This window comes from Procambarus clarkii, chromosome 70, assembly GCF_040958095.1.
Source record: "Procambarus clarkii isolate CNS0578487 chromosome 70, FALCON_Pclarkii_2.0, whole genome shotgun sequence".
NCBI lineage: Eukaryota > Metazoa > Arthropoda > Malacostraca > Decapoda > Cambaridae > Procambarus > Procambarus clarkii.
The window spans coordinates 29,764,913-29,789,597 of NC_091219.1; the positions used below are offsets into that span (position 1 = coordinate 29,764,913).

Consider the following 24,685-nt stretch of genomic DNA (forward strand, 5'->3'; position numbering starts at 1 on the left):
CTAAGGCCACCCTCCACCCGGCTAAGGCCGCCCTCCACCCGGTTTGGCAGCCCTCCACCCGGCTAAGGCCGCCCTCCACCCGGCTAAGGCCACCCTACACCCGGCCTGGCCGCCCTACACCCGGCCTGGCCGCCCTCCACCCGGCTAAGGCCGCCCTCCACACGGCTAAGGCCGCCCTCCACCCGGCTAAGGCCGCCCTCCACACGGCTAAGGCCGCCCTCCACACGGCTAAGGCCGCCCTCCACCCGGTCTGGCCGCCGTCCACCCGGCCTGACCGCCCTCCACCCGGCTAAGGCCACCCTACACCCGGCCTGGCCGCCCTACACCCGGCCTGGCCGCCCTCCACCCGGCTAAGGCCGCCCTCCACACGGCTAAGGCCGCCCTCCACCCGGCTAAGGCCGCCCTCCACACGGCTAAGGCCGCCCTCCACCCGGCTAAGGCCGCCCTCCACACGGCTAAGGCCGCCCTCCACCCGGTCTGGCCGCCGTCCACCCGGCCTGACCGCCCTCCACCAATGTGAGGCGCAGGCCGCCAGTTTTCCTTTAGGCTATGGCCGTTGAGAACGGCAAGTGCTAGGCAGGAGCTTAGAATTTATTAATTTCTATATTATTTATTTTACCTATTTTATTCATTCATTTGTGATTGTTACATTCTTGCAACGCCACTGACATGCATATTATGTTTTGAGCAGATCCTTAAGCTAACCAATAAATCAAATAATAGGTACATTGTAACAATCTCAATTCAATAAAATAACATTATAAATTGATAGTGTATAGATTGTACTGTACTGGTAAAGTTGCATGTCTTAAATACTAGAATTGAGTGGGTAGCACAAGATATAGTTTGAGTTAGTAGCACAAGGTGTGAAATGATGAAATTAGGTACTGTACTTTTAGGTTCAGCTTTCCAATAAGTATAGGTTGGACAATTTGTTAATTCATTAGGGAGTGAATTACATAGACTGGGTATCTTTATTTGCATGGAGTGTTTGCGCAGATTTAGTCTGGTTCTAGGAATATCAAAGAGATTTATTTCTGGCATGGTGCTCGTGGATTCTATTACATCTATCAAGGAAGTTTCAAATCAGGATTAGAATCATGGAATAAGGTTTTGTAAGTGTAAATAGCATAAAAGAATGTGAGGAGTGAGTGTATGTTTAGCATGTGTAGGGATTTAAGCAGAGGGGTAGTGTGTTGTCTGAAAACAGAATTTTGTATAGTTTTGATAGCAAATTTTTGCTTGGCAATTATAGGCTTGAGGTAGTTTACAGTGGTTGAACCACATACCCCATATGTTAGATTGGGATAGATTAGCAAGTAGTAAAGTGTAAGAAGAGCAGAGCAGTGTACACTATAGAATGGTCATATGTTTTGCTTTCTTAATGTCCCTCCTGGTCACTTGTACCTTAATAGAATCCTTGGTGAAATCCAATACCTTTGGTATCACTCACCTTATGTCCTGCAATACAGATGTTGGTACAGTCTTCCCAGTTTAGAGCCTTTTTTTACTCATTAAATTCTTAATTAGTATCAAGAAAGCATAAAATAATTTTAGGAATAATTTTGTGCACACATGAGGACTAATACATAGAATATAGCTACATGGTTTAAGGGTTAAACACCATCGATCTCTCCTGTTGCCGCTACCATCCACCTATGGCCCCTCTATGACTGGGAAGTCTCAGGGTTTGAAGTTTTTTCCCTCCTTGCTGCCCAAAGTGTGCTTTGTCCTTCCTGTTCCGACCTGGGTGTCTTCTTCACCCATCCCCCACAACATTGACAGTCTACCAAGTCTTTCCAGCTGTCAGTATCAGTTATCTGATGTATCTCATTTTTCAATTATCCAGTCTCCCCCCCCCTCCATTTTTTTTTCCTTGCATAAGCATTTCATAATTTATTTTAGCTTTCCTTAGTTCCATTTTAAATGTTGCTAGTTTGACAAATTATTGGTCTTGGTACGTTTGCACATTCTTATTAAGTTCCTGTACTCCCAAGCTTTATGGGAGTACAGAGGGAGTACATCCTGTACTCCCTCCCATTATACATTATTTTGAGTCATTATTACTGGACCCAATAAAAGAATGTCCAAGGTTAAAAGCCAGATGCTTGGGGCTAGCTTCATCCAACTTTACAGGAAGAATGGTCTTGGGATACAGGACTGACATGGGCTGGTCAGGGTTCACCAGAATTCAAGGAGGAACAGCATGCCAGGGGTCACATTCTTACCCCCACAATGATTTTTGGTACTGATCTCTGGCTACACAAAATATTTTGAAGAAAAAAATTAGAAATACTGTATGCACCATTATTCACTGATCTCATTAAAATTAACAAATTTTCTGGAGACCCAAACCAGCTAGTCGTCAAGGTAGGTCAACACACAAACCCCTAATAGACATAGGCAGGATACCACTACCCATACTAGCTTTGTAAAAATTCAAGAAGCCAAATTCAAGATGAAGTGTAGAACTTTGAAACTCCACAATAAAATCTAACCATTCCGTGAACCTTGGATGAATCCGGACATGCCAGTACATGTCCTTGAGGTCCAAGGGCACCATCCAAGAATCTGCCTGCAAGACCAGACGAACATGAGTCAAGGTGGTCATGCATTAGGTCTGATGAAAAATGAAGCTGTTCATTTCTGAAAAATTGAAACTGTACTGTAGGTCTGCCGAGTCCTGTTTGAGAAGCAGGAACAACTGGAACACCCACTGAAGAGACTAAATCTTGTTGACCATGTCCAAATCTAACTATATTATGATGACCTCATGCAACTGTGGGGAGGACTCGATCTGATAGCCCTAAAATGTGTAGAGGGGTAGTGACTGACCAACTACACCAAACACTAAGATAGACAACCCAACAGGCCCACAAATTGTTGGAACAAGAGTTAGCAAAATGGGCCCCCACACACAATATACGGCCTGTCATAGAGGCGAACTACAAAAGGGGCCAGTATGAACCACAAGCAGTCCCATCCTTCCATCATTGCAATAAATATCCAACCCATAAGTAATAAGTTGGTGGCATGACAATGCACCAGCAGATATGTCCATTACATTATGGTGCTTATACATTATTCAAGCTAAATGAAATAATACCAGCTATCAATAATTTAATTATCAAAATACAAAAGATACAGTAGCTACTTAAACTTCCTTAAATATAAGTAATTTACAAAAAAAATGGGACAGTAGAGGCACTTGTGCATAAACTTTAATTTTATCTTGTAAAATTTTTTAATACATATGATCACCTTTGATTAGCTAAAATTTATTCATTATTATTTCACCTTACACAATCTGAATGATATGACACCAATTCTGTTGACAACTTGATGCAAGATAAGGCCAGTACCTGCTTGATGAGGTTCTGAGAGTTCAACTTCCCAAGCCCAACCAAGCTTGACTTGAGAGCGCTTGGTCCACCAGGCTGTTGCTTGGAGCGGCCCGCAGGCCCACATATACACCACAGTTCAGTTGCTCCAGCACTTCTTGAAGAAAACTATCTAATTTTCTCCTGAAGATGTTCATGGTTGTTCCAGTATTATTTCTTATACTTACTGGAAGTATGTTGAACAACCGTGGACCTCTGATGTTCATACAGTGTTCTCCGATTATGCCTATGGCACCCCCTGCTCTTCACTGAGTATATTCTGAATTTTCTTCCATTTAATTCACTCAAGTATGTTGTTAATTTATAATGTGCTTATTAGACCATACAGAAGGTTTGATATGGTATACCACTGTCAGGTGGTACACCACCTGAGAGTGGTATACTTCCTGATCCTGATGCAGGCTTCATGCATCAGGCTTTGGAATCCTGTTTTGTACATCAGATCCTTTGGTCAAGGGTGAGGTTGTCAATGGTCTCACTCGCCCAGGTCTGACCAGATCCAACGGTGCTTAACCTGACTGACCAAAAGATGCATACTACTACTAGATAACTAACCTCATTAAAGATGATTTAGTTCAGTAGAAACAGATAACTTTGGAATACAGTATTGGTTAGTAATTGATTCCTGGATATCTTAAGAATATAGAACAAATGCTTAAATAATAGATCATCCATATGAAATTAGGATAAAAATTTGTATTGGTTTTTATTATTAAATGTAATATTTAACATAATTTCATTACTCTAAGTTAGCATTGGCAAAAACTTAATAATCTGACAGATCTGGCAAATAATTTTAAATATTTTTAACAATACTGTACTTGGATGACTGCATGAACCAAACAGGTCTGCCACAGTAGTAGTAGGCATATACCAAATACCACATAAACCGGACATAAATCCAACAAACAAGCCTTCACTGGTAACCTAGGTGCCTTGACTTGAATCAACAGGTCAAGATTTTTGTTTAACAAAAAACCAAACAGAGCATGTTAGAGGGCTTGGGTATTTCCAATCATATCAAATTTCTTCACTGATCATTTGCTAAAATTTTAAAACAAATTAAATGTAGTGAACTGGGCTGTAGATCTAATGATTTCCAACACAAATTTCTGACTAGGTTAGTCTGCTGTCTCTGTATTCTGTGACTCATCTCCATTTTCTTTGTCAGTCTCGGTAACTTCAATGAAAGTGTTACCCTCTTCCATAGCACTTAAGTTCTTGTCCACCTCTTCAGCCTTCTTGGCCTTAGCTTTGGCTTCTTTTTGTTCCTTTTTACTTTGCTGAGACTTCTTGTGTACTGGAAAATAAATTATGGTTGAATAAAACTTCATAGTACTATACATGCAACACTCAGTTTGCACAAGGTTAAAGAACAAAAATTCACACCTACATGGTTATATTTTATTCCTTTCACTGAAAAGTGACTAGACACCCATACTCATAAATTATCTATTTGTACAATTATTATATAATTAAGGTACACTATATAGTCTTGCACTTTGTGGCATGTTGTGCTAAAGTGATAAACAAAATGCATATTTAAGCATTCTGGAATCTATTTACAAGCAGTGGTACAGTGGCATTGTAATTGGGTAGAGCCAAATATACCAGATTTGTAAAACTTTCAGCAATTTTTTAAATCTGCAAAATACCATGCTTTTTACTGTATTTAAACACACATGAAAAGACAATCAAGGCATTTCAAATAAAACTAAACAAATATACAGGAGATTCCCATTATACAAATGCCTGTTATACAAACACTTGTCCATCCAAATGGCCTCTCAAGTCCCCTGCCATGCATCAATTCGCTAACTTAACATGCTCCGCCATCCCCAAGCTGCACTAAAATGCCCAAACGGCAGTCTTGTGGTGATGTAGGGTGGTACAAAATTGTCCGCATGGTCCACTAGAGAAGATGGGGTTAGGTCAAGACTGTTCAACAGCAAACGGTGTGTTGAACAAGACTGTTCAACAGCTCATTTTCCGATTGTCAAAACCATATATATATATCATTAAGTTAGAATGTGTAGTATTAGCCTAGATTATGATGAGTTAGGCTCAGTTGGGTTAAATTAGGTTTGTTTGGGTAAGGTTGGGTTCGTTTTAAAATGTGCTGGCAAACGTGCGTGTGTGTATGATGGAACGTATTTGTGGGGACTCATGCTGCCTCAACAGTTTTCTGGTGCACAGAACATGACATGCTGTGCATTCTTTGGACTTTTATAGAGAAAAATTCCAGTAACACTGAATGAAAGAAAGAGAGTTGGGGAATGCACCGGTGCCAAGGAAGAGGTGACCTTAGAAATGAGCTGGCATTATGAAGCACTGAGAGGGGGTGAAAAACAAACAGATTGCAAATATTTACAGTGTGAATCACTCATCCTTTGAGACTATTTAGATAAAACAAATCTTACAGCATGTGAAGGGTTCTACACTACTGAAATCAATGACAAAAAGGAAAATTAAATACTGGGTACACACTAAATTTGTGACTTGGAAAAGTTAACATTGTGGATCAATGACCAGAGTCGTTGATCAACTCCAATCAGCCTGATGCTCACACAGGCGAAAGCAAGAAGTCTTTTTGATGATTTAAAGAAGAAATTAGGTACAACTACGAGTGATGAAATGTGTGTGGCTAGTCATGGGTGGTTTAACAGATACTGTATAAGGGTACGGCAAATTTACACAACATAAAACTGAGTAGCGAGGCTGTTATTGCAGTTAAGAAGGGAGCAGCTGAATGTTCCAAAACTGTCCAAAATTATTGAAGATAGAAACCATTGTGCACATCAAGTGTTTAATGTTATGAAACTGACCTGTTTTGGAAAAAAAAGTGCCTTATAGAACATACATTTCCAAGGAAGAAAAACACTGCCTGGTTTCAAAGCAGCAAAAGACTGCTTAGCCCTTTTGCTGGGAGAAAATGCTGCTGGTGATTGTAAGCTAAAGCCTCCTCTTTTATGGAAAACTTTTGAAGAAGGCATGTTTATTGTAAACACAATCCCTACACTCCGGTAGAGGCACTATGCACAACATACAATAAATATGAGACTTAGCAGAGAATCTAACCTATCTAATATTTAATCTACAAACCATACTAAATCCTAACAATAACCATACTATATTTACATCATTTGTATAAAAAAAAAAAAGGTGACTGAAATTTGCAAACTATGCATTGGCCCAGGGATCAACACATGATGATAACTGCTCTTTAAAGGTTAAGGCATTATATAGTTTCTCTCATGGTTTCCAATAGTCAGACTTAGACTTATAGACTAAGTCTGAAGTCTAAAATAGACTTCCATAAGCCTGTTAGGCTTACTGAAATCTCCCTAAGACAACCCACAACAGTTGCTTAACTCCCATGTACTATTTACTGCTAGGTAAACAGGGGCATCAAATGAAATGCAACATTGTCCAAAAGCTTCTGTCCTGCTGCAGGAGTCAAACCAGGGACCTTTGGTCTGTGACCCAACTGCACTTACTACTGTGCCACAGAACCCAACTATTGCTAATTGATACCTCACAACATTCTACAGCATTTTGCTAGTTAAAAACTTACCTTCTAAGCTCTCTTGTAAAGACTCAATAAATTTTTCAAATTCCATCTCTTTCATGGCAGTGAATACATCCTGTGCACTGACAGTCTTCTTTTTGTTCTTCTGGGCTAAACTGTTGGCTGTAGATGTGGTGTAAAGGACAAATACTGATGCAGCCTTAGCAATAGCACTGCGAGCCTCCTTAGCCACAGAAATACCTTCAGGTAGTGTATCTTTTATAATGCGTGTAATTACTGCATTTGGAAGATTCAGGTCTTCAGGTCGTTCTGCCATATTAAATACTGGTAAATTCTCTGAAAACAAAATTATTATTATAATTTATTATTATTATTATTATTAATCCTGTAATATACATTATTTCATAGATTTGAAATAGGTTTTAGAGAATAGGTAGATATAAGTGGTTTACCAGGGCATTAAAACTCACTGCTTAAATACCATCAAGGCTTCTATGGAAAAGGAAAAAGAAAAAAATGCGGATAAAACAAATAAAAGTACAGTAGTGATATTTTAATTGCATGTAGACTATCGAGAAACAAAGCCCCGGGGTGGCATACAGCCAACTCTATTAGCATGATGAGAACATGGGGTGCAATAAATAATTTTTTTTTTTAACAAGCTCGGGTATACATAGCAATGTGCTGCTACCCTATTCTATAGAAAAGATCAAGAGACAAGGAAACCCCGAGACAAAAGAATAACCTATTGATTAAGCAAATCTCGTTACTTCCACCTGCCCACTACTAGAGGATTATGTACCTTTCTCCTTAATCCCCTAACATTGATCTTTAGTCAATTAGCCAGGAAGACATAAAAACCATTGCTCTTGAAAGGGGAGGTTAATTGGTTCCAAGGAGCCACCAAGGACCCACCAGAAAAAGGCATTTCATTATTAATTTTTTTTTTTGATAGAGCACCTATTGGTGGCTCCTTGGTACTGTCATAGAGAAAAAACAAAAAGGGGTACATACCAGCAGTGGAAGAGAGTTGCCGAGAAAGTAACCCCCCTTGAAAAGGGTAATTAGTGACGAATTAATCACCAGACAAGTCCAATGCAGATCAGGATCATTCACTAAGTAAGGATTCGCCAGTACTGTTGGACCACTAAACCCACAAGCCCAAATTTCTGCCCAAGCCACACTTTAAAAACTGCAGAGCTGCAAACTTATGAACATCATGGACCTCAAGGGTAGACCACTGGCTATTAAACTTAATGACATTGTGGACAATCTAAGACAAATGGGCCCTGGAACAAGGACCCAGGGACACTGGAGCCACAGAGTATCCCCTCCCCCCCCCCCTCGGTCCACCACTAGTGATGCAGAGGTAACAGGGAATGGTCGCAACTGGACACAATAAATAATGAACCCCGGTAGAATCAACCAAGCATCAATCACCAATGGATCCCGGTATTCAACAATACATTTGAATAACCCCCTTTTCCTTAAAGTCGAATGTTTACTTTATTATTCCTAGGGTTTGGAAAGTTTTTTTTTTTTTGCTTTAGTTTACCCCTAATTTAGACAGAACAATTGGACATTTGCACTCTCTGGATATAGGCCCAAATGGCTATGGAGTGCAGTCAAATAGTATACACACATTTTGACAAAAGTTGTTTTCCAATTCTAAAAACCATATATTGTTAGGCTAGGCTGTGTTATATTCAATTGGATTAAGTTGGTTAGGGTTTGGTAGGTTTCATAATATTTTCAGCAAACAATCTTGTATACAATATACAATACAGGGGTCCCAGTAGTAATATAGTCGGGTTTGTTCTAGACTCACAATTGAGAATTCTGGGTTTGAATCCCGGGCAGGACAGAAATGGTTGGGCACATTTCCTATCACCTAATGTGCCTGTTCACCTAGCAACAAGTAGGTACGCAGGAATTAGTCACCTTTATATAATAATGTGTATAAACACACACACTAGCTGCCTGTCCCCCAACATAATGAATTGTTATTAATATGACTTGCACTATTCATATACTGTACTATAAGAAAATAATGCAATATATCGGGCTCAAAAACTAAACAAAATTAGATTTACTAGTACAGTAGTTATGACATCACCAATAATTTAAAACTCACACAGCTCATGCCAGGTTTTAGACTGCACTATAATATGTAGTAGAAACAATGACACAGTATAGGCTTCATATTTTATTACAGAATTTCAAATTAACTTTTAATGCCCCAATGGATTTAGAGGGGGTGAAATGTACGTAAAGTCCTCTCACACACTTTTAAAACAGGCATATCTAATGTTATGCAAATGTTAATAATTTCACAGATGATCTGTGGATAAAATGTGAAGGCACTCGAGTAATTCCTTAATACAGCATTCGTTCTTGCTACTACAGCTGGCATGCTCAGCAGCCAATAAAATAATGTATGGTAATGTGATAATGCTGGCAAGGTACTCACGTAAGGGTGGCAAGGTACTCACGTAAGGGTGGCGAGGTACTCACGTAAGGGTGGCAAGGTACTCACGTAAGGGTGGCAAGGTACTCACGTAAGGGTGGCGAGGTACTCACGTAAGGGTGGCGAGGTACTCACGTAAGGCTGGCGAGGTACTCACGTAAGGCTGGCGAGGTACTCACGTAAGGGTGGCGAGGTACTCACGTAAGGCTGGCGAGGTACTCACGTAAGGCTGGCAAGGTACTCACGTAAGGGTGGCAAGGTACTCACGTAAGGGTGGCAAGGTACTCACGTAAGGGTGGCGAGGTACTCACGTAAGGGTGGCGAGGTACTCACGTAAGGGTGGCGAGGTACTCACGTAAGGGTGGCGAGGTACTCACGTAAGGCTGGCGAGGTACTCACGTAAGGCTGGCGAGGTACTCACGTAAGGCTGGCGAGGTACTCACGTAAGGCTGGCGAGGTACTCACGTAAGGCTGGCAAGGTACTCACGTAAGGCTGGCAAGGTACTCACGTAAGGCTGGCAAGGTACTCACGTAAGGGTGGCAAGGTACTCACATAAGGCTGGCAAGGTACTCACGTAAGGCTGGCAAGGTACTCACGTAAGGCTGGCAAGGTACTCACGTAAGGCTGGCAAGGTACTCACGTAAGGCTGGCAAGGTACTCACGTAAGGCTGGCAAGGTACTCACGTAAGGCTGGCGAGGTACTCACGTAAGGGTGGCAAGGTACTCACATAAGGCTGGCAAGGTACTCACGTAAGGCTGGCAAGGTACTCACGTAAGGCTGGCAAGGTACTCACGTAAGGCTGGCAAGGTACTCACGTAAGGCTGGCAAGGTACTCACGTAAGGCTGGCAAGGTACTCACGTAAGGCTGGCAAGGTACTCACGTAAGGCTGGCAAGGTACTCACGTAAGGCTGGCAAGGTACTCACGTAAGGGTCCCAGCGGTCTCCGTGGTGTAGTGGTAAGACACTCGCCTGGCGTTCCGCGAGCACTATGTCATGGGTTCGTATCCTGGCCGGGGAGGATTTACTGGGCGCAATTCCTTAACTGTAGCCTCTGTTTAACGCAACAGTAAAATGTGTACTTGGATGAAAAAACGATTCTTCGCGGCAGGGGATCGTATTCCAGGGACCATAGGATTAAGGACTTGCCCGAAACCCTACGCGTACTAGTGGCTGTACAAGAATGTAACAACTCTTGTATATATCTTAAAAAAAAAAAAAAAAAAAAAAAAAAAAAAAAAAAAAAAAAAAAAGGTGGCGAGGTACTCACGTAAGGGTGGCGAGGTACTCACATAAGGCTGGCGAGGTACTCACATAAGGCTGGCAAGGTACTCACATAAGGCTGGCAAGGTACTCACGGGAGAGTACAAGAGTTCGTGCCGTGGGAGGCTGGCAGGAGGTAAACACACACACGCTTCCCGCCACACACTTTCATAACACGCCGTAAGGGTAGTCAACCTTCCTCATCGCCGCTCATTATCCCATATTCTTCTCTTTAATTCCATGTATGACCATCTGTTATGTCACATGGGGGTTATTAGATGAACTCATAGCTAGTTCTTGATCTATATTATGTAATCCTTCACACAGAGCAGTGTAACTGCATACTATAGCTGCTGGGGTACCTATAACAGCTTACCCTCTTAATAAAAAAATAAAAATATAATAGAAAATAGGGCTACTCTTTAACAAACCTATCGTGGTGTATTCTCCCTAATCTAATCTAAAATAACCTATCCTAACCCAACTAGCCAAAATGTCAGATAATTTGTGCATAGTATATGTACCAGCGCTGTTCAAGATGAGTGACGTCACTCGGACGACCACATGTTCGGCTTGGGCTGCCAGAAAGCCTAACTTTGTTCTTCTTGGACACTACTCCATTCTCCAAGTCGACTCCAAGTGATTCGCCAAGTATCACACCTGATGTGCCTTCTCCAGAAACTACTTCAAATCAAATTTTGTTGAACTCAATCAAACCAGTTGCGACCATCAATCACTTGATGGAAAAGACTAACAGCATACTATAGCTGCTGGGTACCTATAACAGCTTACCCTCTAGTTAAAAAATAAAAATGTAAATAAACTAGCCTTTGTGGAGCCTTCTGCTCCACAGAATATCAACCATTCTGTGGTTGATATTCCCCACACACTTCCCGCCACACACCTTCATAACACGCCGTAAGGGTAGTCGTCCTTCGTCATCGCCAGATAGTATATGTACACTTTATATATACACTTTTTATCTGATGAAAGTGTAAATATACTATACACAATTGACAAAGGCTGTTGGGCCTGACAGAATCTCACCGTGGATACTAAAAGTAGGTGCAGAGGCACTAAGTGTGCCACTCAATGGTGTATAACAGGTCACTGGAAACAGGAGACCTACCGGAAAGTTGGAAGACAGGTAATGTAGTCTCAATATAAAAAAAGGATGACAGGCAAGAGGCACTGAACTATAGGCCAGTCTCCCTAACTTGTATACCATGCAAGGTGATGGAGAAGATCGTGAGGAAAAGGCTCGTAAAGCATCTAGAGGGAAATAATTTTGTGACACACCACCAACATGGGTTCAGAGATGGTAAATCGTGCCTCACAGGTTTAATAGAATTCTATGACCAAGCAACAAAAATTAGGCAAGAAAGAGAAGGGTGGGCAGACTGCATTTTCTTGGACTGTCAGAAAGTCTTTGACACAGTAATCCATAAAAGGCTGTTACAAAAGTTGGAGCAACAGGCAAGAGTAAAAGGTAAGGTGCTCCAGTGGATAAGGGAGTATCTAAGCAACAGGAAACAACGAGTAATTGTGACGGGGGGAGACATCAGAGTGGCGAGATGTCACCAGCGGAATCCTACAGAGCTCTGTACTTGGACCCATCCTGTTTCTGATATATGTAAATGATCTTCCAGAGGGTATAGACTCATTAGTCTCAATGTTTGCTGATGATGCAAAAATTATGAGAAGAATCAAGACAGATGATGATGGACAGAGACTACAGAATGACCTGGACAAACTGGACGAATGGTCTAGGAAATGGCTGCTAAAGTTCAACTCAAGAAAGTGTAAGGTAATGAAATTAGGCGAAGGGAGCAGAAGACTGAACACAAGGTACCATCTGGGAGGTGAAATCCTGCAAGAGTCAAGTAGAGAGAAAGATCTGGTGGTTGATATCACACTGAACCTGTCCCCAGAGGCCCACATCAAAAGGAAATCATCAGCGGCATATGCTAGGTTGGCCAACATAAGAACTGCCTTTAGAAACTTGTGTAAGGAATCGTTCAGGACCCTGTATACCACTTATGTCAGACCAATCCTGGAATATGCAGCTCCTGCCTGGAGTCCATATCTAGTTAAACACAAAACAAAGTTAGAGAAGATTCAGCGGTATGCCACCAGGCTCGTCCCGGAACTGGGAGGTATGATCTACGAGGAAAGGCTGAACCTCACGTCCCTGGAAAACAGAAGAGTAAGGGGAGACATGATAACCACCTACAAAATTATCTGGGGAATTGACAGGGTGGACAAAGACAAACTCTTCAGCACGGTGGAACACGAACAAGGGACACAGGTGGAAACTTAGTACCCAAATGAGCTACAGAGACATTAGAAAATAATGTTTTCAGTGTCAGAGTAGTTAGTAAATGGAATGCACTAGGAAGTGGTGTGGTGGAGGCTGACTCCATACATAGTTTCAAATGTACAAATGATAGAGCCCAGTAGGCTCAGGAATCTGTACACAGTTGAGAGGCGGGACCAAAGAGACAAAGCTCAACCCCTGCAAGCACAAATAGGTGAGTACTGCATGCGAGAGAGAGTATGTATGTATGTATGTATGTATATTATATATACATACATACTGTCAATCAACACCAGTTGATTGACAGTTGAGAGACGGGACCAAAGAGACTCAAAGAACTCAAAGTACCTCATACTATTTGGTCAGAAACCATTGATTACAGGGCAATCACATATATAATGTTGGAGAGTATGTCCCAGCTCTGGTTTACATAGTTTACAATTGGGATGTTAACCATTGGGAGATTCATTACCTGCAGCCACCTGCTATAGATATCGATATCCCAGCCTAATACTGGCAATTACAATGTCCCACTACTGTCTAGTGGATGTTTTCTGCTGCCTGTACATATAATTTTCGGTTCTAAGCATGTCATAGCTCTAATCCTAATTTCCATCACTAATTTCCTGAAATGCTGCTGTTTTTTTCCAACAGAATTGAACTGTTGAGCGAGTTTTGTTGTTGTTGTTTATTTTTTCAACCATGTCCAGATCTAACTCAATTTCAGGCTTATCACATACAGTTTTAGCTGCCTTGTCCGTGTCATCATGCTGGACAACACGTGAGATGGGATTCATACAAATGAGACTCTGAAACTCTTGTTCTGTGTATTAATAATGTTGTTTATAATGGATGTTACAACATTTATAGTATATATTTTGCATGTTAGGTTTTTATGTGCTGGAAGAGCTGGGAGGGGGGGGGGGGCAGGAGCTGGCTAGGGTTAATATGTTGAATTTTACAAAATAGGAGTAAAGCTGTTTGTACAAAAATTTGTCATATATGTTTTATAAGATAAGTAGGTTTGATATTGGTCTACAATTGTTTATTATTATTTTTATGATTCGTTTTGTCGAGGACAGGCAGCCTGTGTATATATATGCGTTAGGCTTATTTTGATGTCCCACCCTAAGGTCGAACTACTGACCCTCCCCCAGGATACAAGTCCATAAGTTTAAGGACAAAGTGTTTCATGTCTACAGTTGGGAGTATAAGCCTTCACCACACAGGTCAAGAGGGATCCTCCACAAGAGCAAGGTAAAAATAATACAAAGAGACAAGTTGCGGAAGCGCACTAAGATATCTTTTACAGGGAACATAAGCATTATGTCATTGACCTGTCTTGACATGTTCTGAACGCTCCCTCCCACAGTTTATCCATAGTGTACATCTGTGTGTGTTCCATGTACTACCTGTGTTAGGAGGCCAAATATACAATATTTAGTTTACATTTTTAAATTTTTCCCCGAGGAGCGAGTTTATTGGGCATCGTCACTCATCCTGTTAATGGACACACCACCATAGCAGCATGTATGACACTCCCCAATAGGAAGAAAACCCGCTGGATTGTTCATCCTGTCACTTGTACCCAGACACAGCTGGGACTTGCTTAACTGTCTCAAGCGAACAGTGAGGTCTATCAGAATGAGTTGGTCACTTGTGGCTTATACATATTTCGAACAATGGAATCAGTTATGATCGTATAATTCATAGTGTCGGGGAACAGGCAGTCATTGTATATATATATATTTGGCTTATATAGTCTAATGTCGAACTCTGACCCTCCCCTGGATGAAACCCCACAGCAAGCCGACTAACTCCTGGGGTACCTATTTACTGCTAGATGGACAGGGGCATTAGGTGATAGGAAACGCCCCTAACCATTTCTTTCCCGCCAGGGATTCGAATTCCCGATTGTCACTAGAGAACGAACCCGACTGTTGTGTAGCTAAAGGTTTGTGTACAATTAGGTATATCTCTTGCAATCTCAGCTAATGACTTCTAATTAGGAAAATTCGCCCCTTTGTACATTTGCCACATTCGACTACTATATACTGTATTATGGAATCATTCGCCTATCTGTATGATGTACAAATTCATAATATTCCTTGATACTGCTTTGAGTATCAAAGCAGTATCAGATACTGCTTTGAGTCCTTATCTGACCTCACCTGGGCCTATATCGTGAAGTACTGTACTTTCCATTTTTAATGTGTTATCCGGTTTTGATTGATTTATTTATTTATTTATTTATATACAAGAAGGTTTAGTTTAGTTCATTTATTATACAAGAAGGTACATTGGGTTTGTGAGGATACATAACATAGTATTTACAATCTTGTAAAGCCACTAGTACGCGCAGCGTTTCGGGCAGGTCCTTAATCTAACAGATAATTTTAAGTACGTAAATTCTGTTCTCTCGGTCAGTACTGTGCTGCATGTACTTATTGTTTTGTAGATTAAGTTACCTGTCAACCGAGGCAAGACTATTATCATCTAAATTAATTACCATTGCCAATTAATTGTAATTGATTTACGTGTCAATTATTTCCATTGTAATTTATTCTTCATTGACAATTATTTGTTAATAAAGTTTCACATGGGTATATTTAATTTGTTTGTTATTGTATAATTAAACGCTTAGCTAATTTATTAAAAAATTTAATTAATACAATTTCTATCACCATTCTAAGTTTGAGTTTCGCTTGACACAGAACAATTATTGTGTATAATTAGGTGTGTGAGGCTCATAACCTAAGATCCGTATGTAGCATAACTGTAGTTAATTATGATCTATAAGTAGTTGAATTAAGATTTCTATGCTCCAAAATTGTGGTATCTTATTTCTGCATGTTACGTGATTGGTAAAGTAACTTAAGATGTGTATTATGGTTGGTGAGGTAACCTCTGGGGTCTACATGTAATGCATTTGGTGAAGGTGACTTTAGATGTGTGTTGGTGGGTTGTAGTCACATAGATGTGTACATAGCTGGGGTGTCTAGGTCACCTAGGATCTATACTAAGCGTGATCTGTGAGGTGGCTGGAGTCATCTTGAGATCATTGTTATCGGTGGAGGCACAAGTCGGTGGACCGGGAAGGCGAGGGTGGTGGTGGCAGCAGCCGTACACCTTCTTGATGAGGAGCGCCAGCAGGAGAGGAAGGGGCGTGAAGGTGGCCACCCCTACAGGCACTACTGCTGTCACATCCCCCAGCGGCGAGTACTTCTCCAGAGCCACCTGCAGCCGTACCGGAGTGTTAATAACATACATGCTATGTATATACTTACACATTGATATATTAACATATTATGTTAATGAAAATATAGAGCGCTGAAGATGCCAGTGTGCCACTGATGTTGTAAAAACTGTGCTGAACAACAACTTTGAACGAAGAGCTTTGAACGGGAGTGTAACCTCCACTGTGGACGAGACCATATAGTTATTCCCGATGACTCAGCAACCCACTGAAATTGAAATTGAGATTGAAATAAGTTTATTGAGGTAAAATACACACAAAGGAATGAGGTAGCTCAAGCTATTCTCACCCCAACAATTCTATACGTTCATCCATATATAGACACACATCACAAACAATAAACATATTACCGAACATTCTGAGAGATAAACATATACATTTCCTCCTTTACACAGCAACCCACTGTGATAAGAGTATACACTGATGAAGCGGACTGGGGCGCCGCCATAACACAAACTCATTAAGAGGTGTTAAAAGGACTCGTAAGACATCCCTCCAAATACAACAGCACGAGTCCTGTCGGGCGGGGGAGTTAGTGTGGTGTTCAGCTGCGGGACACTGTGTGTGTGTGTGTGTGTGTGTGTGTGTGTGTGTGTGTGTGTGTGTGTGTGTGTGTGTGTGTGTGTGTGTGTGTGTGTGTGTGTGTGTGTGTGTGTGTGTGTGTGTGTGTGTGTGTGTGTGTGTGTGTGTGTGTGTGTGTGTGTGTGTGTGTGTGTGTGTGTGTGTGTGTGTGTGTGTGTGTGTGTGTGTGTGTGTGTGTGTGTGTGTGTGTGTGTGTGTGTGTGTGTGTGTGTGTGTGTGTGTGTGTGTGTGTGTGTGTGTGTGTGTGTGTGTGTGTGTGTGTGTGTGTGTGTGTGTGTGTGTGTGTGTGTGTGTGTGTGTGTGTGTGTGTGTGTGTGTGTGTGTGTGTGTGTGTGTGTGTGTGTGTGTGTGTGTGTGTGTGTGTGTGTGTGTGTGTGTGTGTGTGTGTGTGTGTGTGTGTGTGTGTGTGTGTGTGTGTGTGTGTGTGTGTGTGTGTGTGTGTGTGTGTGTGTGTGTGTGTGTGTGTGTGTGTGTGTGTGTGTGTGTGTGTGTGTGTGTGTGTGTGTGTGTGTGTGTGTGTGTGGTGTGTGTGTGTGTGTGTGTGTGTGTGTGTGTGTGTGTGTGTGTGTGTGTGTGTGTGTGTGTGTGTGTGTGTGTGTGTGTGTGTGTGTGTGTGTGTGTGTGTGTGTGTGTGTGTGTGTGTGTGTGTGTGTGTGTGTGTGTGTGTGTGTGTGTGTGTGTGTGTGTGTGTGTGTGTGTGTGTGTGTGTGTGTGTGTGTGTGTGTGTGTGTGTGTGTGTGTGTGTGTGTGTGTGTGTGTGTGTGTGTGTGTGTGTGTGTGTGTGTGTGTGTGTGTGTGTGTGTGTGTGTGTGTGTGTGTGTGTGTGTGTGTGTGTGTGTGTGTGTGTGTGTGTGTGTGTGTGTGTGTGTGTGTGTGTGTGTGTGTGTGTGTGTGTGTGTGTGTGTGTGTGTGTGTGTGTGTGTGTGTGTGTGTGTGTGTGTGTGTGTGTGTGTGTAAAGGCGTGTTTAGGGAAGAAAAGTCTTCTTCGTGTGGAGTGCTTCCTGGGCGTAGAGAGAGAGAGAGAGATGTCCACGGAAGGAGTCTGACCTGATCCTGGTGGATATTTACTACAATGAGCAGTTTGTCTTGTTAGTTTCAACTCGGTGTGTTCGTAATCTACATTGTCCCCATTGCTTCACTGTCTGCCAGCACGACTGTCCGTCATTCGCTTAGCAAATTTGCCTTGGATTAGGAATAGTAAAAAAAGACATAAATATCCGGTGTCTGGCCTTAACACGTCCGTCATTACATTTCTCAGCACTTTGTCATGGGTTCGTATCCTGGCCGGGGAGGATTTACTGGGCGCAAATCCTTGACTGTAGCCTCTGTTTAACGCAACAGTAAAATGTGTACTTGGTTGTAACAACGATTCTTCGTGGGGGTCGTATTCCGGGGACTTGCCCGAAACGCTACGCGTACTGGTGCTGTACAAGAATGTAACAACTCTTGTATATATCTAAAAAAAAGATGAAGATAGCAAGAGACTACAAGATGACGAACAAACTGAAAAAATAATTCAACAAATGGCTGCTAGAGTTTAACCCAAGAATCATATATGTTGTGTTGGAAATGTTCTAACACTAATGCATCATTTCTTGTATTATAATACATCATCATTGTATTAATCGTAGTGATTACTAACGCTACTAATTTGTAGAATTAATCTAAAATTAATGTTTCCATTGTAAGGCCATATTTGCCAGATTCTTCCTAGTCAGAGTGAGGACGTGAGGAACGACTGGCTGAAACATGAATTCTTTCCACATTTAGTTGAATCTAAAACAGAGTCCAATTAATTACGTTCCTTTACTAAGAATAATCGTTTATTTACCTAGTATATTATTGCTTACTGAACTCGTTCATTTAGGTGTAGTAACAACTACAGTGGAAATTTTTTTACAGTGCAAAGCAATTTATATAATATTTCTTTAATTTATTTTGTGCAGTCTTAATAAGCTGACTTGCACTATGCAAAAATATATTGCGCCTTAATATAAATATCAGTGCCATAAATATCTGTCACAAGTCTTCACTTCTCTGATTAATTATAAGTAAATAAAATACTTGATGCATACAGATACAATGCATACAGTGTTCACTAACATACTATGCATACAGAGTTCACTAACTTACTATGCATACAGTGTTCCTGTATTCATACAGTGTCCCTGTATGCATACAGTGTCCCTGTATGCATACAGTGTCCCTGTATGCATACAGTGTCCCTGTATGTATACGGGCTTGTGAAGGAAGGGGTGGCGAGAATAAGGAGTAAGGCTCACTTTGATGACTCCAATAGCGAGGCCAGAGTTCTGAATGCCCGTCTCGATGCTGATGGCAAGGACCTCCTGCCAGGGGCGACCAATCATCTTGGCCAGCAGTCCTCCGAAGATGAAGCCGAGCCCCGGGAGCGCCACCCCCGCCAACATCACCTGCAAAACCATACTTATCTCTTCACAGACGATTCCACTCCACAATTATGCACATCATGTACCAAATATCCAGGTACTAAACTTACCACAATATTCGTATCATAGAATTCTTGCCTCAAAATTTAGTAATACTGTAATACTGTATTATAATACTCTTTTTTTTATCTTTTTGAGAGACTGACCTCTCACTTTCCCACAACTGACTTCAAATGCCAAATCGCAGAGTGTCTGAAAGTGCACTATGGTGAGGAATGTACCCTGGGGTGTGCGTTCAGTGTACAGAGGTGGGTGCGCAAAGGCTATCTCCCTTTTAACTTGACTAAACCCTAGCTTGTTTAGCTAGGGTTTAGGTTAAATTTAAACCCTTATTTTTAGCTAGGCTTTAAGGGTTTAAGAGCCAAATAGAGCCCTTAATACCAGTAGCATAATAATGTGCGACGATAGTTATTTACACAGTGTATTGAGTCAGTGAGGAGATAGAGAGGAGATAGAGGGAGTATACCATTTCCATTTTCAGAACCCATACAAAAAGTAGGCATCGGTCATCTTGAGAGGCTGCTAGTGAGTTTCTGCCTCAGGAAATGTATAGGAGAGTAGGTCAGGCCATCTCCAACGATCAACTGGGGGATCGGTGACACACCACCATGACGTTACGAGCCACATCACCACGGGTGAGTGACTCATTATGCTTAGACATCTGCAGAGTAGCCGATCACTGATTGGCAACTCCTAGAGACAAAGGCTGAAGCTGACTAGAGCGTGTTAACATGCCCGGTCAAGCTTCCCGGCCAAGGACACCAGTCCTGGGAGACTTGGGTGCACTTTGTTAACGGCCAGTCGCAGACGTCTGGAATCCTGTGTGCAAAACATTTTCGTCAAATTAAGTGGAGTGGCTGTAGAGAGATACCCTGCACGAGGCACATCTAGAAGCAAAAGACTGTGTGTTTAATTCAATGTGTCAGGGGACAGGAAGCCAGAATGTATTCATACACGTTAGACTTTTTAATTGAAGTCCACACCCTTCCCCCCCTTCCCCTCCCAGGGTCAAATTACCCAGGATGGTAATTCGACCCTGGGTCGAATTACAAGCTGACTAACTTTTCTCACTCGATCCTGAATTTATCTGAGAGTTACGATCTTCCCAAGTGGCCTCGACCAGGACAGGTATATGTATACGTTTGTTTAAGTGTGTGTATACGCTTGTTTTAGTGTGTATACGCTTGTTTAAGTGTGTGTACGCTTGTTTTAATGTGTATACGCTTGTTTAAGTGTGTGTACGCTTGTTTTAGTGTGTGTACGCTTGTTTTAGTGTGTATACGCTTGTTTTAGTGTGTATACGCTTGTTTAAGTGTGTGTACGCTTGTTTTAGTGTGTATACGCTTGTTTAAGTGTGTGTACGCTTGTTTTAATGTGTATACGCTTGTTTAAGTGTGTGTACGCTTGTTTTAGTGTGTGTACGCTTGTTTTAGTGTGTATACGCTTGTTTAAGTGTGTGTACGCTTGTTTTAGTGTGTGTACGCTTGTTTTAGTGTGTGTACGCTTGTTTTAGTGTGTGTACGCTTGTTTTAGTGTGTGTACGCTTGTTTTAATGTGTATACGCTTGTTTTAGTGTGTATACGCTTGTTTTAGTGTGTATACGCTTGTTTAAGTGTGTGTACGCTTGTTTTAGTGTGTATACGCTTGTTTTAGTGTGTATACGCTTGTTTTAGTGTGTGTACGCTTGTTTTAGTGTGTGTACGCTTGTTTTAGTGTGTATACGCTTGTTTTAGTGTGTGTACGCTTGTTTAAGTGTGTATACGCTTGTTTAAGTGTGTGTACGCTTGTTTAAGTGTGTATACGCTTGTTTAAGTGTGTGTACGCTTGTTTAAGTGTGTATACGCTTGTTTAAGTGTGTGTACGCTTGTTTTAGTGTGTATACGCTTGTTTTAGTGTGTATACGCTTGTTTTAGTGTGTGTACGCTTGTTTTAGTGTGTATACGCTTGTTTTAGTGTGTATACGCTTGTTTAAGTGTGTGTACGCTTGTTTAAGTGTGTATACGCTTGTTTTAGTGTGTATACGCTTGTTTTAGTGTGTGTACGCTTGTTTAAGTGTGTATACGCTTGTTTTAGTGTGTATACGCTTGTTTAAGTGTGTGTACGCTTGTTTAAGTGTGTGTACGCTTGTTTAAGTGTGTATACGCTTGTTTTAGTGTGTGTACGCTTGTTTAAGTGTGTATACGCTTGTTTTAGTGTGTATACGCTTGTTTAAGTGTGTGTACGCTTGTTTAAGTGTGTGTACGCTTGTTTAAGTGTGTATACGCTTGTTTTAGTGTGTATACGCTTGTTTTAGTGTGTGTACGCTTGTTTAAGTGTGTATACGCTTGTTTTAGTGTGTATACGCTTGTTTAAGTGTGTGTACGCTTGTTTAAGTGTGTGTACGCTTGTTTAAGTGTGTGTACGCTTGTTTAAGTGTGTATACGCTTGTTTTAGTGTGTGTACGCTTGTTTTTGAGATATATACAAGAGTTGTTACATTCTTGTACAGCCACTAGTACGCGTAGCGTTTCGGGCAAGTCCTTAATCCTATGGTCCCTGGAATACGATCCCCTGCCGCGAAGAATCGTTTTTTCATCCAAGTACACATTTTACTGTTGCGTTAAACAGAGGCTACAGTTAAGGAATTGCGCCCAGTAAATCCTCCCCGGCCAGGATACGAACCCATGACATAGCGCTCGCGGAACGCCAGGCGAGTGTCTTACCACTACACCACGGAGACTGTTTTAGTGCGTGTAACATGTGAGTGTTGTTTATGAACATTCCAAAATGATTATCAGGAGACAGTAATATTCGGTTTCAAACTATACTACCACAAGACAAGATAACAAAAATCTGTGGACAAATTACCTTCCAGGTGAAGTAGTAGAAGATGTACAAGTTGACGTAGACACCAAAGGTGGAGAAGACGAGGATGAAGATGACAGCAATTGGCGTGAGGAGCTTCTTGAGGAAGTGGGCTGTCTTGGGCATGTATCGCCGGATGAGTATACCCACCATGCATGGTGCCAGGAGCCCCACTACCATGCCCACCATCGTCCCGTATGGCAGTCTCTCAAAGTTACCTTCTAAAGCAAAAATGTCGCGTCACCGATGAAGCCTTAACTAGTTTTAAAATAAAATAAACTTCACAGTAGAATTATATCCATGTGGGACCCCAACTGCCGCCGGGTGCCCAGAGATGAACAGTGAGGAGACGGTGCCCAGTCGATCTTTTGTCTAATACTTAACCCAACCAGAACCTCAGTCAGGGGGTTCTCGGTCTGTTGTCAGTTACACCTAATACACAAACTTGGACTTTTCAGTCGGGTAACAGATGGGTGGGAAATTATAATAATATAATATTTTAAATTAAATTAATATACATATGTATCAGGATTAGTATATAATTTTAATGGTGGCTTTTGTTCCTTGACCTATATACTGTACATTTCAACCCATCCTCCACAATTATAGCGCATATATAGGCTCCTACACAAAGACAAGCGATGATATTTTGATCTTTTGACACTTTTTAACCAAAATACAATGTATGGAACAAAAAAGTATAGACTATGCTGAATTTACCTGAGGGCCACTGACACTAGTGGCCTCGACGATGACAGGAAGCCGGCGGCTTGTCGATGGTTTCTCCTCATTTGCCTTGATAATCTTTTCCAGCTAGATTTTGAAATTCAGCAGTCTTGATTTAAGCTATCTAGGTCTAAGCAACTTATCCTAGGTTTAATCTAACACATCATACGCCTGTTATTGTCCATATATGTGTTGTCGTACAGTGAGGATGAATGTTTGCTTAGGCCTAGATAGCCTAGACTGTTATATTTGTTTTCTGTTTCTTACATTTTGTTCCGGTTTACAATTTGCAATTGTACAAAATGTCGAGTGTTAACTATGTAGTCACGTTGGAAAATGGGATGGTATTTTTGTATGTGGCAAAGTTTGGCAAACATGCAGGTGCTGCCGACGTCCTCTGGCCTCAATTAGCACAGAGAACTGCTAGTCAGGGGCTGTGTCCGGCTTTACCTGTCTCTGTGGCTGATAACTTTTTTTAGCGTGAGTCTTCCGAAGTTAGCGTTATTTACACTAAGTACCAGCTATATGTTAACTCCTATAAAGTTAGCTTTATACTACACACGTGCTGGTCGTGTGAGAGTTATAGATGGACCTTGTATTTTTAACTATTGTGAGATAGTGGGGATGGGCAAGACAGCATTACGGATACGAAGATTTGGTTCAAGATATTACATTAATTACATGGTGTTTCATCCAGTTGGAAGATGGCCTTTTATAACAGCCGGACATTTCTTGCAATTATTGAAAAAACTTGGCATGTTTAGGTATAAATTTCCTAGCTACCCCATCTAGGTAGAAACAGAAAACTAGACATCAGCGAGGCCCTACACATCAAAAAGTCAAGACCAGCAATCAACAACCAGTTAACGCATAATTACATTTTACCCACTTCAAGACCCTGAAAAAACAGAGACAGTAGAAGCAAGAACATAGGCTATGAATAATAGCCTATTAATATCCATTATGTTTCATCCACTTGTTCAACTCAATCACGTCCTGTACCACCTCATCCCAAGAGAATATAAGCTTTTACTAAAGCATTGCAAATTTGTCTTTGAAAATGTAAGGAGTGCCTTGCGAAACGCATCCCTAGGCGTCAGACCATATTAATGGTGAAAATTAACTTAGGAGAGTTTTTTTTTTCAACTTCCCTCGACAGTGAAGAAAAACATAAGAAATATTGAGAAGATTCGTGTCAGACAGAATTATTAATCTTACCCTTTCGGTCATATTCAACAACATATGTTTACAAGAAAAACTGCTACCAAAATATACCAGAACGCACTTCTCGGCCTACTATGCAAGGCCCGATTTGCCTAATAGGCAGAGTGATTTTCTTTATTTTCAATAAATTGTTTCCTATTGGTTTATTTTAAATATTATTATTATATTATATTAAGATCAAACATTATTGACCTATGTTAGTTTAGGTTAGGTCAGGTTAGGTAGGGTTGGTTAGGTTCGGTCATATATCTATGTTAGTTTTAACTCAAATTTAAAAAAAATTTGCTCATACATAATGAAATGAATAGCTCTATCATTTCATAAGAAATTAAAAAAAAAATATTTAAATTCTTGAAAACTTGGCTTATTAGGCAAATCGGGCCTTGCATAGTAGGCCATGAACTGCATTCTGGCTTTTTCAAGGTGAAGAAAAAAGTGAATTACTATAGAATGTATTACACTTATTATACAATTGCACAACGTTTCGAATATTGACCAGACCACACACTAGAAGGTGAAGGGACGACGGTATATATATATACACACATATATATATATATATATATATATATATATATATATATATATATATATATATATATATATATA

General features: G+C 41.0%; 2 protein-coding genes across 10 annotated transcripts in view; both read right to left on the minus strand.

Moving 5' to 3' along the window:
* Positions 1-3,107: 3,107 nt before the first annotated feature.
* On the minus strand, positions 3,108-11,006 carry Chrac-14 (DNA polymerase epsilon subunit 3 Chrac-14). Of its 7 annotated transcripts, none has more exons than XM_045770345.2 (3): positions 10,756-11,006; positions 6,976-7,266; positions 3,108-4,701 (listed from the first exon to the last, which is right to left on the minus strand). In XM_045770345.2, the coding sequence occupies exons 2-3, from the start codon at positions 7,244-7,246 to the stop codon at positions 4,523-4,525; spliced, it is 450 nt and encodes a 149-aa protein (XP_045626301.1). In that variant the 5' UTR covers positions 7,247-7,266; positions 10,756-11,006; the 3' UTR covers positions 3,108-4,522. The 7 variants fall into 7 exon arrangements, with proteins under 7 accessions (XP_045626301.1, XP_045626302.1, XP_069167961.1 ...); XM_045770346.2 differs by having other exon boundaries at positions 10,712-11,006; XM_069311860.1 differs by having other exon boundaries at positions 10,690-11,006.
* A 2,786-nt stretch (positions 11,007-13,792) lies between these two features.
* The window catches only part of LOC123775308 (ileal sodium/bile acid cotransporter), a 30,582-nt gene continuing 19,689 nt past the window's right edge, over positions 13,793-24,685 (minus strand). For 2 of the 3 annotated variants that reach the window (XM_045770343.2, XM_069311858.1), the window contains exons 6-8: positions 22,130-22,347; positions 19,098-19,247; positions 13,793-16,214 (exon numbers count right to left, since the gene is read on the minus strand). In XM_045770343.2, the coding sequence (XP_045626299.2) occupies positions 15,981-16,214; positions 19,098-19,247; positions 22,130-22,347 (602 nt within the window). In that variant the 3' untranslated portion in view covers positions 13,793-15,980. The remainder of the gene's footprint in view (positions 16,215-19,097; positions 19,248-22,129; positions 22,348-24,685) is intronic. The other variant, XM_069311859.1, reaches the window with a different exon arrangement.